At 45.5% G+C, this 16,918-nt stretch overlaps 1 protein-coding gene across 1 annotated transcript in view; it reads right to left on the bottom strand.

Annotated features, from left to right (window-relative positions):
- The window catches only part of MAMLD1 (mastermind like domain containing 1), an 80,975-nt gene that overhangs the window by 2,700 nt on the left and 61,357 nt on the right, over positions 1-16,918 (bottom strand). Inside the window, exon 3 of the mRNA XM_059483233.1 lies at positions 1,069-1,215. Coding sequence (XP_059339216.1) covers positions 1,069-1,215 — 147 coding nt within the window. The remainder of the gene's footprint in view (positions 1-1,068; positions 1,216-16,918) is intronic.

Raw genomic sequence — 16,918 nt, forward strand, 5'->3', positions numbered from 1 at the left:
CTTTTTGCAGAGGTGTCCTGACGCCAGCCCAGCACTGGGAACTGCAACCTTCAGCAGATGCTGTGCAGGCAGCCAAAGGGGAGCTGGACAAACATGGAGACTCCTGTGTTCACCAGCTTATGAGTCAAGTGTGCTGCTGCTGGAAGCTCTGCCCAGGTGCACCATCCCCTTGAGTGCTTTTTGCCACTTGTAACCAGAACACAGGAGCCAGGGATCCACAGCAGGTGCTCCCTGAGCAAGGCATTGCTGGGCTAGTCCAGGTGACTGATTTGAGTCTCCCACCATTCAGCCCCAGAAGCCAGCACTGCACTCACATCCCTGCTGTGGGCAGCAGCTGTGACCTGGGGAGGTCTCTGGGGATGGTGGAGCTCCCCCTGTCTTAGAGAGGCCCAGAAAAAGTTAAAGCCAAGTGATGGCAGGGAAGTAGAGTTGGGTTTGAAAGGGAGTCTGATCAAGGAGTAGCTCAGGACTTCATTGAGGGTTTTTGAGCTACTTCTCATCTCATTTCCCATCCACAGAAATGAGCCTCCTTGACCCAAATCCAGTAGCACATTCAGAGGCACGTGGTCAGACCCAATTAATGTGTGGGATTTCCCCATCCCAGCTTCCTCACACAGCCTGTGGCAAACCTCCTACAGGGGCTTCTGTTGCTGGAGAGACCAGTCAAGTCCTGGACAAACATCTGCTCTGCTAAATCCCCAGGGAACCAGAGAGAAAGGCAAGCATGGAGAACATCTCTCTGGGGCTGATTCACTTTCCAAGCCTCCCTTCTCTGCATTTTCCTTCCCAAATCTGTGGCTGACCAAAAATGACATCAGGGATATGGAGGTGACCAAACCCTTCCCTTGTATATGAGGGGGCAGATCTGCACTCAGCTCTGGCAGAGCAGCACTTGGCCTTGGCCTCTCTTGGCTTCTTGCTAGACTCACCACAGCCTAGTGTGACTCAGCCTAGCAATTCCAGAGTCACCCTTAGCGTTTGCTGACTGATGATTTCCTCATTCCAGTTAGTCCTGTCCCTCCCAGTGAGGTGAGAGCACAGCAGCCCACAGGGCCATTCCCCCTGTACCTGCATCAGCTGCCGTTTCATGATCTGCTGCTTCAGGAGATGGTTCCTCATCGTGTACCCATTGACCGTGGCCGGTGCCGGCACGGAGCCGCCGCTCGGGATGGAGCCCGGCTCCTGCAACCTGGCAACGATGCCAGGGCTTTGATCCTGCCAGCAAAGAGAAAAAAAGGAAATTAATCTCATCAGGGAGGTAACAACAGAAGCCCTTATCCTCTCTACTGATGCCCTCTCTTCAGTTTTCAGCTGTCCCAAGGCCAAAGCACCTCATGGACTCACATGGCCTTGTGTGCTCCAGCGGGGACAGTGAGAGGTGGGGGAGTGCTCTGATTTCTAAGGATCAGCACAAGAAGAAGTGAGAGAAGCTAAAGGTTAAACCAAAATTCCTTGTGTGTTGCCCAAGGCCATGAGGACCCATTCACTACCAGAGCTGCAGACACAGGGCTGCCTGGCTGGCAGAAGGGGTGGGAGTAAAGCATCACATCTCTCACAACTTCTCCAACTGTTATACTGAAAGACAGAAGGAAAGGAAAGTTGAATCAGGGTAGGATTTAGCATGTGAATGTCGAGGAAAAACCTACAGGGAAAGAGTAAACTAAAGGCAAAGGAATAGAAAGGGTGCCATCAGATCCAGGATCCAGAGAGATAAGGAAGATGTGGGCCTGGGATTAAAGTGGTTCTTGTGGGTTTCAAGATCAGATGAACAAGAAGAGGTCACTGTGAAAGGAGAGAAGAACATACAAAAATGCAGGGTCAGGTCATGCCTAGGCACAAATCAGTAATAAATGCAGTGAGCCCTGCTCCTGCCTGGCACAAACCAGCCTCTTTCTAAGTCCTCAGTGAAAGATCCAAATTGACTTTGACAGCTGAGCTTTTGCCTCCAAAGAAAGAGTATGATGGGGAGGAGAGAAAAATAATTCACCAGAACATGATGAAGACACAACCCAAAATGGAAAAAGAATTTAAAAAATACTGAATTCTAAACATCTTAGGAGCTAGCAGGTATTCAGAGGTATTCAGGGAAATACAAGAGAAAATGAGGGAAGAAGTCAAGGCCTTGCTAAGGACAAGATCCTGTGAGTGCTGTACCCAGGAACAGCAACACCAGCTCATTCCCCGTTCTCTGTTTTCACATCCAGCTTCTACATTATTTATGATGTATTGTTATTATTGGAAGGGAGAAGTATGTATATTATATCCAGCATCCTTAGCTGGGCCATGCTTCCTTTGTTTTCAGACTGGAAGCCCACATCCTTTGTTTGAGAATCAATGTTATCAGGAGATAAGCAAGAAGAAAATGGTTGTTGCTTTCTGACATCTGACAATTAGAAGCATGCTCAGATGGAGAAAACAGGATACGAGCCATGTTTCAGAGGGGCCAGAAGGAAGCCTTGAAAGGCATTTGTCACCAGGAAAGCTCCTTGAGCCTGGGGCACCTTTCCACAGAGGCTTCACCATGAGGAATCATCCAACTCCTTCCAAGACATTCTTTCTAAGAGGGATTACCAAGAAGGTCACTGAAATTACTCATTTTTATGGTGCCTCCTTTTGTTGTAGCACTTTGGTCTATTATGCAAAAGCACAATTGATGAAATGTAAATGCCTGCTAGATAATTTGCTAAAAGACACAAACCTGCAGCTCATCACTGCTCTCATTATCATTCCTATTCATGGGCAGTCTCGTAAGACTAGATTTTATTACTGGTGCTTTGCTTACAATTCTGCTGGACATCTCTCCTCCTCCCCCTTCCCTCCTACCCATTTGACTCCATCTCTCCCATGGAAAAAGAGGAGGGGATGAAAAAGTAAATATGATTTACTACAGATGTAAATATGAAAGTTCATTTTAAGCTGGCAGTCTGCTTTCATGTGAGACAGGATTCTGCAACCACAGTTAAGCTTTGAATAATGCAGATTGCCTCTGGGGGAATATTTGAAAGTGGAGAGATTCAGTTTGTGTACTCTGCACATGAAAGACGCTGAAATGTTCATACCATCAAAATCCCTGCCATCTATCCAATTTCCTCCAAACTTGTCTTGTGGTGCACAGAGGGTCTGTGCTTACTGAAGCAAAGGAGTTTTAGTGCAAGGACAATCATTCTGATGTCTTGCTCTGGGCTATTGCATTAACAAGTCATAACATAAAAGTCTCTTTTCCTAATCATGTCCACCTCATTCTTATTTCTCCTAAACATCATCAAGAAAATAATGTTGATGTTTCCATATTATTAATGGTAAAGAAGTGTAAATCACATTACTAATTGCAGCTCTTGTGCTGTGGCGGTACAACTGCTTAATTATATGGGATTTTCTGCAGGCACCCTATAGCAATAATGACAATCAGCAAAGTTCATTTGCAAATACACTGAATGGGTTGCTGAGTTTTTCAGAGCAAAGTTGTATAACACTTAATTAGCCAGTAAAGAAACAATCTCGAGATATGCAGTTTGCTTTTGGGGAAATTAGGACAAAATAGCATAGCTGAGAAGCCAAAGAGTGAGTTAGAAATCCTGACTTGTACAAGTTCACGTTAAGGTTAAGACAAAAAAGAAAAACAGAAAGGAAAAGGAAAAAAAAATTCTCTCTTTTCACCACTAGTGGGAACTACTGTATTCCTGTACAATAAAAAATAACCACTCGCACGTCATGACTAAGAATAGCTATGGTGTAGTCTAAAGGACACTGCAATCTGTACCAAAGGTTAATGAACTTTAAACATTTTTCCTTTTCATCACTTCCCAAGAAAAATCACTTTCCTTCTCCTAGTAAAACCAAGCCAAAGCAGCCACAATCTTAACTCGTCTGTAGTTTGGTTTTATCCCATTATAAATCCACTAAGACAGCAAAGAGAGGAGGATTCTGCTGCCAAAGCTGGGAATGTTGGAGTGGATGTTCCCACCCAAGGGTCTGTGTGGCTGAGCTGTGCCTTACACTGGAGGGTGGAGAGAGCTATGGGAGGTTCTGACTCTTTGACTTAGAAAAAAAAAAAAAAATTGTATGTAGATATCATGTTTTTTTCTCTGTTTTCCCCTCTCAAAAGTCATATTAAAATGAGCAGAATCCCTAACTAAATGGCACACCACACAGACCTGGAACTGGAGAGTGAGTTTGAGTACGTGTTCCTGTTGCCAGGCAAAGTGTCACAGCAGGTCCAGAGCTCCTGCAGCACTCCCCAGGCTCCCCAATGGGAAAATTTCTCCTCAGAAAGGCCTTGGGGAAAACCTCACAGTTCTGACTTAGTCTCATGCACTAGTTCCAACAGCAGGCAGAAAAGAGTCGGTCCCCAGGCTTGCAGGAAGGTGCAATGCTCCTGTCAGTGTTGAGGCACTGAGTGCCTCTGTGAAGGCCATGGCTCCCTCAGTGACACCAGTGACACCAGTGGCACCAGTGGCACCAGTGACACCATTGGCACCAGTGGCACCAGTGGCACCAGTGCCCTTGGCCGCCCCACTGGGCTCCGTGGCAAATCCGCGCTCACCGCACCCAGCTGGGGCCAGCCAGGGCTGCTCCAACAGCCACTGAGGCACTGCTGGATGGAAAGTGTGCACACAGTGCCACTGAGCCCTGCCATGGACATTTATTAATCTACATCCTTCCAAAATTCCACTGACAAGCTCAAGCCCCATCGTTTGACTATGCAGAAATTGCACAGCTGCAGCAAATAAGTGTGGAGATGAACAGTTCTGTGTGAATGTGGCTGATAAACTTCAGTCCTTAATACTTAGTGATATATCCAGTAATCACTTTGTGGCTTCACTTAAGCAAGAATGAGTAAATTTATGGCCCCTAATTCCTTTGAATCCTCATTAACAAACAGTCCAAAAAAGAATTTAAAAGCAAGACTTTCTGAGGAGCTGAATCAGAGCTGTAATCACTCTTTGGTAAGTATGTAAAAAAACCTCTAATCTTTAATAAAGAGCATTCATTGTTTTTAGGACTATGTGAAAATACTATGTGAAAATGAGTAAACTCATTTGTCATTATTAACTTTCCCATCTGCTCTTATGGTGTAACTCCAAAGAATATAACAAAAAAATTGTACATGTTAAACTGTATTGACTTAAGCCCAGAGCTACTGGAGATGTACAATTTTTTTCAGTGAGGGCAGGAAGGGGACTGCAGGCTGCTAGACAGTCTCATTTGTCCAATGCTGAAGAGACAGTTATCTGCACCAAAATGGCTCTCTGAAAGGCACATTTGCTTTATAAGAAATAAGCTGCCAGGTGAGACCATTCAGCATTATGTTAAAGGCTCAGACAATAAAACTAAGTCATGAATTTGAATAGTTAACAGATGGACTAATTAGAGACTGAATTCTTTGTGGTTCTAATAGATAACCAGGTCACAGCAAGGTTACTGAGAGAGAAGCAAGCAGCACTGCAAATTTCAGTAGATATTTGCAGAGTTGGGGAAGAGCTGCACTTCCTAACTGAAAGCATTAGCAGTAGTGGAGGAACAGAAAAAGGGCTCATTTAAAATACCTCTAGTAGCTGAATTTTAAAAGTTTATTCCATTTCAAAAGATGCTGCTAATTTGAGAAATAATCCCTCTACTTCCAATGGGGCATCCAGCTGAATCCAGTGATTTCAGAGCTTAAACCAGAAGGGCTGTTGAGATGGGCCACAGCATAAAAACAAAAGACTTAAGAAAATGGGGCACCCAGGGTGGATGTTTGCTCCATGTACATGAATGGGACAAACTGCTTTTTCCACCAGGTTTGGGTTTTTCTGGCAACCAAAGGTAAATTAGTTTGAAGCAAATATCATGATATCAGATAGTAAATAAGAAACACAAGAAGCAACCAGAAAACCATGGCTACAGGACTTGAGCAGAGCCACTCCTGACCTGCTCTAAGGCCCTGGCTCCTGGGCTGGGGACCCGTGGGCAATCCGTGCTCGTGGCAGGGACAGCTATTCCCTGGGGTGGGGTGAAGTTTCACAAACCAAGTTTTGTTCTGTATTTTTAGAACATCTGTTACAAACAGGGAGTTCTGTACTCTGCTGAGAAAATGCAAATACTAGTTTCAAAGGAATGTCCCTGCATTTCTCTGCACTTCCACCTGCCCCTCTTTCATCCAGGAGCTGTGCTGCATCTCTTTGGTGGGGACTTCAAGCTTGGGCAACGCTTCATTATGAAGCCCAGGACTGAGACCCCAGGCACAACCACAGTGCAAATACTACAGACTAAGCAATTAAACACCAGCAGTATTAAAGCTGTCTCGCCCAAATTCATGGTTTTAAGTTTCATGACTTAGAATGACAGAGAAGCCACAAGTAGACTCCTGGTGTGTGGGGACTTTGTGCATAGCCACAGGAAACCTTGATGCCACCTTTCCAAAGAAGGCTCATGGCCTTCACAGCTGTTAATGCACTTAGATACTAAGATAGTGACCTATGCATACAAATAAAGCAAACAAAATCCAGGGTCAGTTTGTCAAAAGGATCATGGCAGCCTCCTAAGAGTGTGATGTCTGTGAGATGCCGCTGTCATTTGCTCCATGCAGAACTCTGGGGCTACCTGTGCTTCTTGCCTCTGCTCCTTGCCATTAACAAAACTCTCCATGTGCTCTTTGAAAGTTTTCTGCCTTTTTTTCCCCTCCATTCTGCTCACAATTCAGAGATGCTCTTCAAGATAAAACAGCCTTTCAGTTCAGAAATGCTCCAAAGCTTTCTGTTTGTTTGCGTGTTTGCTTTAGCACAATGTATGAACATTGATAAAACAAACTGTGCAGTTTGGTGGATCTGGGCTTTTTTTACCCATCTTTCAACCATTTACTTGATACACAAGCATGTGAAATACTGCCAGACTCAAGTTTCTAAGCTTATCTTGGGGGCTGTCAGTCAGGAAAAGGCTTTGTTTGAAGACTGTAAGTGATCCGTGGGTATATGGTTTGGTTAAAAAACAATCTTCCAAGATTTTTGTTCTTTTCATACAGCATGAGCATGTACAGTTTCCTTGAAAGGCAGTCCTCCTTCCTTGCTAGGAGCAGTGACAAGATCACCACACCTGGCTAGCAATTTTATCAGGATCTTCCTCCTGCCTTCAAGCAAAGCAGTTGAAACACCAATTTCCCTGTAGTTGTTCTTATACTTCATGCAGTTCAAAACAAAACAAAATTCCATCAAAGTATCCAAAGTGCTTTTAAAATGGACTCAAAATTCTAATATGATGGAAACTGACTCAACTTCCTCTCCTAAAAAAAATTAATTAAATTAGATAAAGCTGTTGTGCAAAGACTTTACCAATATTGTCAGAGTTGGTTTCATCCATCAAAACATGACCTTAAAGAGCAACAGCAACCAGAGCAACCAAAAGACAGAAAATCCAGAATGAATAATTGCAATGGGATTTTTCTCTTAGACAAAAAAACCCATCCTTTAGCAGGCATGTGGAAATCATTGGTGTTATCAATCTAGTAATAAGGATAATGGGAAACAGCTTCGGGAGCAGATAAGAGCTTGAGAATGGAGGAGCTGGTGTGTAACAGACAGACACAACCTTCCAGGGACTGCAGTGCTTGTAGAGAGGTGTGATCAAGATTCCAGCAACAGCAGCTCCCTTGAAAGTAGCTCCTTTGGCCCAGATAAACTCCCAGGCCATGGGTGAGTGTAGCCTTTGATCCACCATCCCGAATGCAAGGCAAACCTCTCTGTATAACACATAGTCACAACCCAAAACTGAATTCTCTGCACAGAACATATATTGATATTGGGTTGTACAGCTGCCATGATTCTCCAACCCTTGACACCACGCTCTTGTTCCCATGGAGGGCAGCTTGCCTATAAATTGAATGAGATAATCTAAAACTGTACTTATCTCACCTAATTTCAGCCGGTAGTCCTGCCTGTCTCTGCAAGGTTGTGCTAGCTGTGATGACAAACTACAATATCTTGTGTCTTATAAAGTGGTTTGACTCGAGCAATCCTTGTGTTATGTCAAGTCATGCTCTCAGAGGTGTCAATGAGATTCCAAAGGAGTCAAGTGAGCTCAACACCCAGCAGAAGCTGCTGCAGGGGAGGGCAATGACTGGCTGGTAAATTTATGTATTAGGGAAAGCAGAGAGATCTGATAAAAGAAATACAGAAGACTTCACACCAGCAAAGTGAAAGTCAGAAAATCTTGAGCTAATGGGATAAATCAGTTCTCTACCTGCCTATTTCTGAAAAGCTCTGTGAATTGCAGTGACGTGGTCTGGATCACTGAGATTTTGAAAATCCCCTGCTTTCTCCAAGTTAACATTTCCATTAATTTCTTTTTCCTTGCCATGCAAAGGATCAATTTGCAGAGGCAGATGCCCAAGTCTTCTTCACTTTCAGTAGTAGCTGGCTCTCTGAGGGCTTCTGAGAAGCCCTTTGCATGAAAACCTCCCCATGTGCAAAACCCAGCATAATTACTCCTGATTTCTCATGTAACTGCACAAACAAAGCAAGTTCTGGCACAAAGTATCACATCACTTTTTCAGTATTAAACTTCTCACACCCTTACTCTTTCCTAACACATGAAACTAGTTCAGCACCTAAAAAGGGTTTCATCAGATCCTCTGCCACGTGTCAAAAATCAGGTGTCAAAAATCACCGTAACTGACAAAACAAAAGGCAGTAATCAATAATATGCTAAAATAATGGATACAAGGAAGGCTGTGACTAGGTAGTTCTCCTGATCAAATTTTTAAAACCAAGATATTGACATGTTAAAAATGAAAAATGTGTTAAGGTGACCTTGAGTATGGGGAACAAGGAGCAATTCCATTATGTTTTTAGATGGAAATTATTATTAAAACACCTGAAGCTGAACTGTTGTAACCAAGTCAACTCAGTCTCCCCCTTAAATATCCCTTTTCTCCCTTTCCATTCAGATTGTATTTACAAACTGTTAGATGTCTCATTTTTTTCTTGTGTCATTTCATTATTACAGAGTTGAGACTAGCCATCTGCAGCTTCATTTCATAAAGCTCTGATTTGTCCTTGGAGCAAGGTCATCCAGAACAAGAACATAAAATTCTGCTTTCCTCAACTGACAGTTCTTTATGTCTTCCTGTAAATACTCCCTACTAATTTTAAATAATTTTACCACTTCATACTCCCCCTCATCCACACTGAAAGGTTGATATACACACATATTAATAAGGATCTTGTAATTTAACCACTGCATGTCATATTAGAAGCAATTAATGGTGTTTATTTGCTGATAACACAGGCATTTCGAGCTCCAGCTCAAGAATCCCTGGTAGCTCCATGTGACTTGCAGGATATTAGCTATGGGTCAGAAGTTGGGATCCCCCCATTCAGCATTATCATATGCTTGGAGCAACTCTGTTTTCTATCAAGCAGAAAAGAAAATGCAGTCAAGGCACAAAAATTACCAGCTGCTATAACACCATATGATAGGTGAGTGATAATAAAACATCACTAGGTGTATGTGGGTTCATTAATCGAAATCAACAGACCGGTAAAGAAAGATTTTCAGGCGCGTTGCACAATGTTCCAAGCTAAAAACATAGAAAACTGAACATGGAATTCCTACACAGATCAGATATGACTTGCCATAAATTCTGGAGCACCTTCTCTGAAGCAGGCTGCTGTTCTGGATTACAGCAAAAACCAAACCAGGAAAACAAAACAAAACAAAACAAAAAGGCAGGGTAAATTAAATTGAGAATCATCAAAAGAACCACCAAAAAGAAACAGGGAATAACTGAGTGACTGAGAATAATCAGCATTAGCTCTGGGGGTCAGCCTCGTCCCCGATCTCTGCCTGCAGATGCTGGCAACAGCAGACTGAAGGTCCTGCTCTAATCTCCAACACAAGGTGCCTATCTTTTGGCACTGGAAAATGCATTACTGAGCGGATGTGGTGGATTCTGAGATATGCTCTGCTGTATGCAGCCATCTGCCTCACAAATAACCATGTGAGAGCTTTTACCTGGTGCCTCTAACAGCCCCAGCAGTCCTAGCCATGGGGACATGGAGAAATTGGGGTCTGTTTGCAAACACCCCTGGCTCTGTGCTGTGCATGCAAGGCTCCGAGGAGTTCAGCCACACAAGTGTCCCTTTGGACACACAGCTGGGGTGAGCTCATGAGAGTGTAAGCATGCAATTTGTCAGAAGGAGAAGTGGGAGCTGGGATCATTACAGGTGAATTCCCAAGCCTCTAAAGCCTTTGCCTCTTTACTGAGTCAGAGAACAAGAGCCGTTCCTATGGACTTGCGCTTACTTAACCAGGTCCAGTTTCCAGTTCTGTCATACAGAGATTCTTCACTGACTATGGGCAAACAACTTCATTACTCCCTGTCTCAGTTTCCCTCCAAAAGGAATTAAAGTTCCTCCCAGAAAGAATGAGGGAAATTTCCTGAGGCAATGTGAGGGTTTACATCTGAAACCTGCCTCTCCCTTGCCCTGGTGTCATGACCCCACAGACCTGGCAGAGCTGCTTTCCTTGTTGCTCACCAGTGAGAGGTGGAAGGGCTTTTCCTGTTTCACTCCACATACAAGTCATTGCCGTGTTCTCCTCTCTGCACCTCTCCTCCAGGTCTGGCCACAGCTGGCTGCATCTCAGAACAACACTGAACTACACAGAGCTGTGATGGTCCCCAGGGCCTCTAACCTGGCTGCACAGCCCAGTGAGTGCAGCATGTCCCAGCCACATGCCCCATGATCTGCCCCTGAAGTCCTCAAAAAACTCTGCATGCAGCAGCTTTGGACATGGCAAATGGACTGGAGAATCCCTCAGTGCCCAGTTGGAAGCTGTGTGAGGAGAGCTCAGTGCCAGGACAAGTCAGCCCTATGTTTTGTCTTTACAAAAATAAGAGTATGGCTGAGTAGTTTCCTGTGAAAATCTAGGGATCTTCCTGCAAGTCCTGCTTGATACTTTATTATGACAACTTTTACTGCAGGGAGAATGGTCCAGTTTAACTCCACATCCTCTCACACATCCCTGTCTTCACCCTGTTCTATCTGCATTACATGTCCCTCTGTGTCATTTCCATTGCAGATGTTTTTCATTCAAAATTCACCCATGATGAGAAAACCTTCCAAGTGCCTCCAAATACCATCTTGTCATATCAGCCAATATTTCCCTGAAATTCTGTGGGATTCTGGTGTCTCTGTCACTTGAGCTAAAAGGAGTTTAGGAAGCACGTGCCCTTGAACATGTGGCCAGCCACACTTTTGCTGTAAGGAAAGGGGGACGGAGGGACATGAACAAGAGGCTCAGAGCTGGAGCCCAGCCACGCTCCCTGCCAGGCTGGGATGTTGCAGAGCACTGCACGTGTCTCTTCTGCAGAGACACTGCATGTCAACAGTTAACTTCCCTTTGTTCCCATCCAAATGATTAAGCTTAGAAGCTTGCCTGGTGACATCACCAGAGTTTAAACATGCTGGATATGGTCCAGGGAGCCAAAGTTATTGCTGACCCCATGGTTACTGATCCGCTCTGCAAGTAGCTGATGTCTGCTCTCACTTTATGAATTATTTAATGGGTTAAAGATTAGTCAGATCTTCTTTATGCAATATACAGCCATACATTGGGCAGGGGGACGTAAACATGCATTAACAAGGTTAAAGTCATATACTGTAACTACACTGTTTTCAGCTTGCAGCTTTATTGACTTAATCATGCCAGCACTGCAGCCAACAAATCATTAAATCCATTCCATTCTTCTGCTGGTTACCAACCACAAAAACAGAGGCAGGCAAACACGGAGCAAATCTGGGAGGGGGTGGGGAGGGCAGGGGGGTGCGGGGCCGAGGAGAACAGTGGGATCACTATGGAGCGACGCTGGCCTGTCACTGCAGCACAAAGACGCCAAATCTGTCTTTATGGACTAAGTGGTTTCATGGTTTAAAGTGACACACTCATTTGTTCCTGTTTTGCAATGATTATAGAAAAGAAGAAGGGGGGAGTGGGGAGAGGCAATAAAAAGCAAGCTGAGCTTCTTCATACCGTAACGGGGGGAGGTGTGTGTGTCTGTGTCTGTGTGTGTCTGTGTCTGTGTGTGTTGTGCATCCTCACAGAGCCACAGACCTCAGCTGCAAACATCCCCCAGGCCAGGGCAGAGGAGATCTGGGTGCTTGTGGCACCCGAGGGGTCTCAGGCTCTGTGCTGCACTCACTGCTAAGCTGCCGCCAAACGCAGGCATGATTTAGAGTTCAGCATAAAAGCAAGGAGACAAGGAGCATTAAATCAGTCCTTCCACTGCCCTCCAGGAGCAGCTCTGACCACACAGAGCCATGGGAGAAGTCTCTGCTCTCAGACTGAGCTAACAACTTCACTTTCAGAAAAAGGCTTTCATCTTTGGCCTGGCACTTAACTGCAGCTTTTCAGATCCTGTTCAGGACCCCCAGAAGCTCCCTGACTGTCAGTAGTGTGGAGAATGCACGTGGTCCACCACAGTCAGCAGATTACTGAAATACTGTTTCTTGGTGGTTAGTTGAAAACATCTAGCTTTGGAAATGGAGCTGTCAGCTTATCAGGTTTGAACCTGTAAGATCTTTGTTTGTCACTGCTATTGTTCCTGTTCATTTTTTGATGGAAATAATCTTTTCTCTCACCAATAGCTTGGTGCCTGTGCTAGTGGAGCATCCCATCAAAACACAGGTATATGTGTTACAAGCAGGCTACTGAGTAGGAATTCAGCATGAGCTCCTGGAAACCTTCAGACATCAGGGTGTTTTGCCTCTTTTACTGATGCCTATTTGCCAGCTTTCCTCCAGTGCAGGAACATGAAATAAGCTCCCCCTCTTTGGGGAAGACTCGCTACACCAGGAGAGATTCCTGGCCCATTTCTATTTGTTATGAAAAGAAGAAATGGCCCACAAGCTCCCTTTGCTTTGCCTTCTGGGTACAAGCTGCTCACAGCTCCCTGTGAGAATAACCCAGATTTTAGCATCCTACCAGTGCAGGGGCTTGGCAGATACATTTGCACCTTGTCCTGACACACACCACTCCAGACCTTTTTGAACATCATCATTATTTGGTTTATAGTTGCTTTCTTTAGACCCAAACAACTCTTCTTACAGTTTGAGTTCCAACCTTGCCTTTTCTTGTTTACTAGTCTCCAGATCCCTATCACCCAGAGACAGCTCCTGGCTCCATATATTGCAAATAAACATATCATTACTTGGTGCAAGAGTCAGCCAGAATTCCTCTTGGAAACAGCCTCCAAGAAAGAGCCTGTCCCCCTGCCTCTCACTGCAGTGTGGAGGCAGTGGAACGCAGCATCAAAGGTGCTTCTTTCCAGCCACCACACTGCAATAACAGACAGAAACTAAAACCATTTTTGAAAGTCAGAAAGTAAAAAGTCAGCTATTTAAGGTACCTGTGTGACTTTCAACTTAATTTACTTTATGTATTGGATCACCACAGCTGCTGTTGCCTCCACAGATTGGAATACAAGCAGGCAAGGGCAAGCCTTGGTGTGTTTTCCAGGCTCTCCTCACTGCAGCCTGCCCACCTCACCTTGGAGATGCACATTAAGGTGAACTGAAATCACTCTCAAAACATCTTTTCCTCCACTGGCCACAGGAGAAGTCTGATGGGAGCAGAAAGATGTATCCTAATCAAGCACAGAGAAAGACTGACAACAGAGAGCTCTAAATCCACAGCTCACGAGGCCCAAACCAGTGTTTAGCCACACACCTGTTTTGCCTTTTTTCGGGGTTCAGCAGCCCCAGCTTGTTCTCAGCAGAACCCCCTCAGCTGCACTGGGCCAGCACTGACTTCCCCCAGGAGCTCCACAGCTCCCATTCGGCTGTGCTTGAGGGCTGGTGTGATGGACCCGGCCTGGAGAGCCTTATCAGTGCCCTGAGCACCTTATCAGTGCCCTGTGTTTATCGGGGAACAGGGAAGGAGGAGGTGGCTCCCGGCCGCGGTCATTAGCGACAAGCCGCTTCAAAGGGAAGTGACAGCTGTGCTGATGTTCCAGGACCGACACACCCAGCCAGGAGTAACACACCACTTGGGCTATTTATAATCCCTCATTCTCGAGGCTTAAAATAGCACTGCGTTTATTTTTACATTTTTAGGCACACTGCTATGTTTAAGCAGCTCCGTTCGCAGGCTCCACATCAAACCCATCACGGGCGGGCTCGGAAGTGACACTCGGGACTCTGCCTCTCCTCGGAGAGCTGAGGTGAATTTCCCTCTCCCCATCACCCCCATCTCCTTGGCAATTGTGACCGGGCCTATTTCCATGTATTTACATACAGACTGCCTCTTCCACAGGCACAAAGGAGGGGCCGGGCCGGTTGTCTCTGCACACACCCAAGGACAGCAAACACCAGAGGTGTTCGAGGCCGCAGTACAGAGCCACACGTCTGCTGCTCTCATCAACAGGCACCACAAAGCCTCTGAAGGAGTTAATGGGTCCTATAAGAAAGCCATACTGTTTGTTTGTGTTTTTCTTAAACAACAAAGGTCAATATACAGAACTAGTCAAACAAACCAGGGCTGCAGGTCTGAAAGGAGTGCTATTTGTTCTCTGCTCCCTGGTGCCACAATGTACTTGGTTGGCATTTCTTAATGACGGGAGCATCCATGTGCTCTTTGTAGAACAATTATAAATATTCAGGGCAGGAGAAAAAATTTCCTTGCACAGCCAAGGCTCCTCCAGCAGCCTGCATAGGTGTCAAATGGTAAATCGTTAGGTGTTTTAATTGCAGAGTTATTTATACCCTGGAATTTGTTATTAACATAGGAAAAAACAGAACCTATTGTTACCCATAATTAAAGGGATTATTATGGGACTGCAAAAGCATGGATAGCCCCAGCCAGACCACCTGTCTTTTGACAGTGGTGACTGTCATGGGGAGGAACATTAAACAGAGGCCCAATCTTCAGCCAACAAGTTCAGAGGGGTGGTCCCAACATGGGAGCCCCAATTTCTTTACTCAGTCTCACCTCATCACCCCTCTGCTGCCTCTGGCCACAGGACTGGCATTAAGCAGGGGAGCTCTGAGGAGAGGGTACTGCAGGCGTCCAAACCCACCCTTCCCTTTTCTGACCAAGGGGTGCACAGATAAGACACATCCTGGATTTGGCCTGGAGTTGCATAACTATCCTGTTAAAATTCAGGATGAACAGGTTATATTTTCATTTGTGAGATCATTATCTGCCCCAAGAAAGGTTTCCGATTTCACCAGCACTAATCAGGAGCCACAATGGATTTCCGGTCCCAGCAATGAGGCTTGAGAGCCTTTGTACCTTGTGGAGCCAGTTTCAATTCAAATCTAGCTGGCAGAGCTATCAGAGCTGCATGTTGAACAGATTAGGGGAAAAAGAAAAGTCACTGCTACTTACTACTGTAACTTATTTCTAAATCCATTTCTCACAGACACAAATCTCTCTGAGCACTGAAGCGTCTCGTAGCTACCCTCCCTTTCCAGGAATGACACCCTCAGTCTCCCCAGTGGCACTGAGCAGTGATCCCCATTACAGCTCTGTGCCTTGAAAGAAATATGTCAAAACCCTACACTGGTGCCCAACTCAAGTTCTGGTTTAGGCTGTTAAGGATATCATAAAAAATAAGCAGCAAACAGGTCCAGAATCAAGAGATGAGTGTGCCACAACAGCCTGTGCCCCCAACAACAAAGAGCTGAGTGCCCTGCACTGGGCTGTGGGCTCAGCAGCATTTCCCAGTGGAATGCTGTCACCCACACAGGGCATCCCAGCACAGGAGCTGCCTTGGCTAGGACAGTCAAGCACTACTGATGCTATATTTACACCTGGGAGGACAGACAGTCTCACAGGGGGTACTATCTTTGTGGGCAGAGAGGTGAAGGGCTTACTGACAACTGCCTTTACCAGATAAGTAAATTAGGCCTGGGTTACAGTCTTCATGTTCTCTCCTGCCTCCACTCCCTGGACTGCATTAGTCAGTAGAACTGGAGGGAAAATATTCACAAAATTCTACAAGTGCAGGAATTAAAGAGACATCTCTGAAACTTGCCTGTGGCACTCAATACCAGCTGAAAAATTGGGTTAGCTTGACATTGCTGCTGGAGGTGAACAGAGCTGGGAAGGCTGGCTGAGTAGTGAGAGCAGAGCCTCTCTCTGCAGAGCAGGTGAGCACAGTGCTGCCCACAGCCTCATTGCTCCAGCATGGAAACACCTTTTAAATTTTTAAATCCGGCAGTGAGAGCAATTAAGGAAACAAACTTTGTTTCCTTAACAAACATGAGGTTCAGACAGTTTGGGATTATGAGACACATGCAAATCTGCAAGTCTGGCCTGAACAGTTTTTGAAGGCTGGAGAACTCTGTGTGCTCTCCAAGGTTCAAAAACTTTGCCTTGAACAGTCATGGCAGGACCATTTTGGTGTTGATGCTCCTTTACCATCACCAAAGCAGCCCCAGGTGACAGTCACACTGCCTGGCAGGGAGAGCTCTGTGAAAGGAGCAGCAGCAAACCCCAAATGTCTCATAAATCCTGCTGCAGGGAGTGCCACATCACAGGGGGCTCCTTGGAAGGCTCTCCCGGTTTGTCTGCCCAGACAGGATGCCAGGCCCTGCTGGTGATGACACCCTGCTGCCTCTCCTGATACCAGTGCTACCCAAGCCACCTGCCTGCTGCTGCCCTGCCCCTGTCCCAGCAGCTTCCAGAAACCAGGGCACCAACTAACCCAGGAAAACAACAACAAACCACCAGGTTACACCATTTTTTCCTTAGTACTTTACTTTCTGCTCCCATTTGCTGCTAGATTTGAGTAAAGAGCGTAAAGACTGATAAAAATGAGTCCACAAACCTCTGATACTCTACCCCCAAGTTGGGGAGGTTTCCAGGGGCTGCCTCCAGAGTCAGCTGGGAGGAGGGAGAGGAGGCAGGGGAGGGAGAAGGGGAAAAATGAACAGCTGCAAAG

The sequence above is a fragment of the Ammospiza nelsoni genome, chromosome 15 (genome assembly GCF_027579445.1).
Source record: "Ammospiza nelsoni isolate bAmmNel1 chromosome 15, bAmmNel1.pri, whole genome shotgun sequence".
Lineage (NCBI taxonomy): Eukaryota > Metazoa > Chordata > Aves > Passeriformes > Passerellidae > Ammospiza > Ammospiza nelsoni.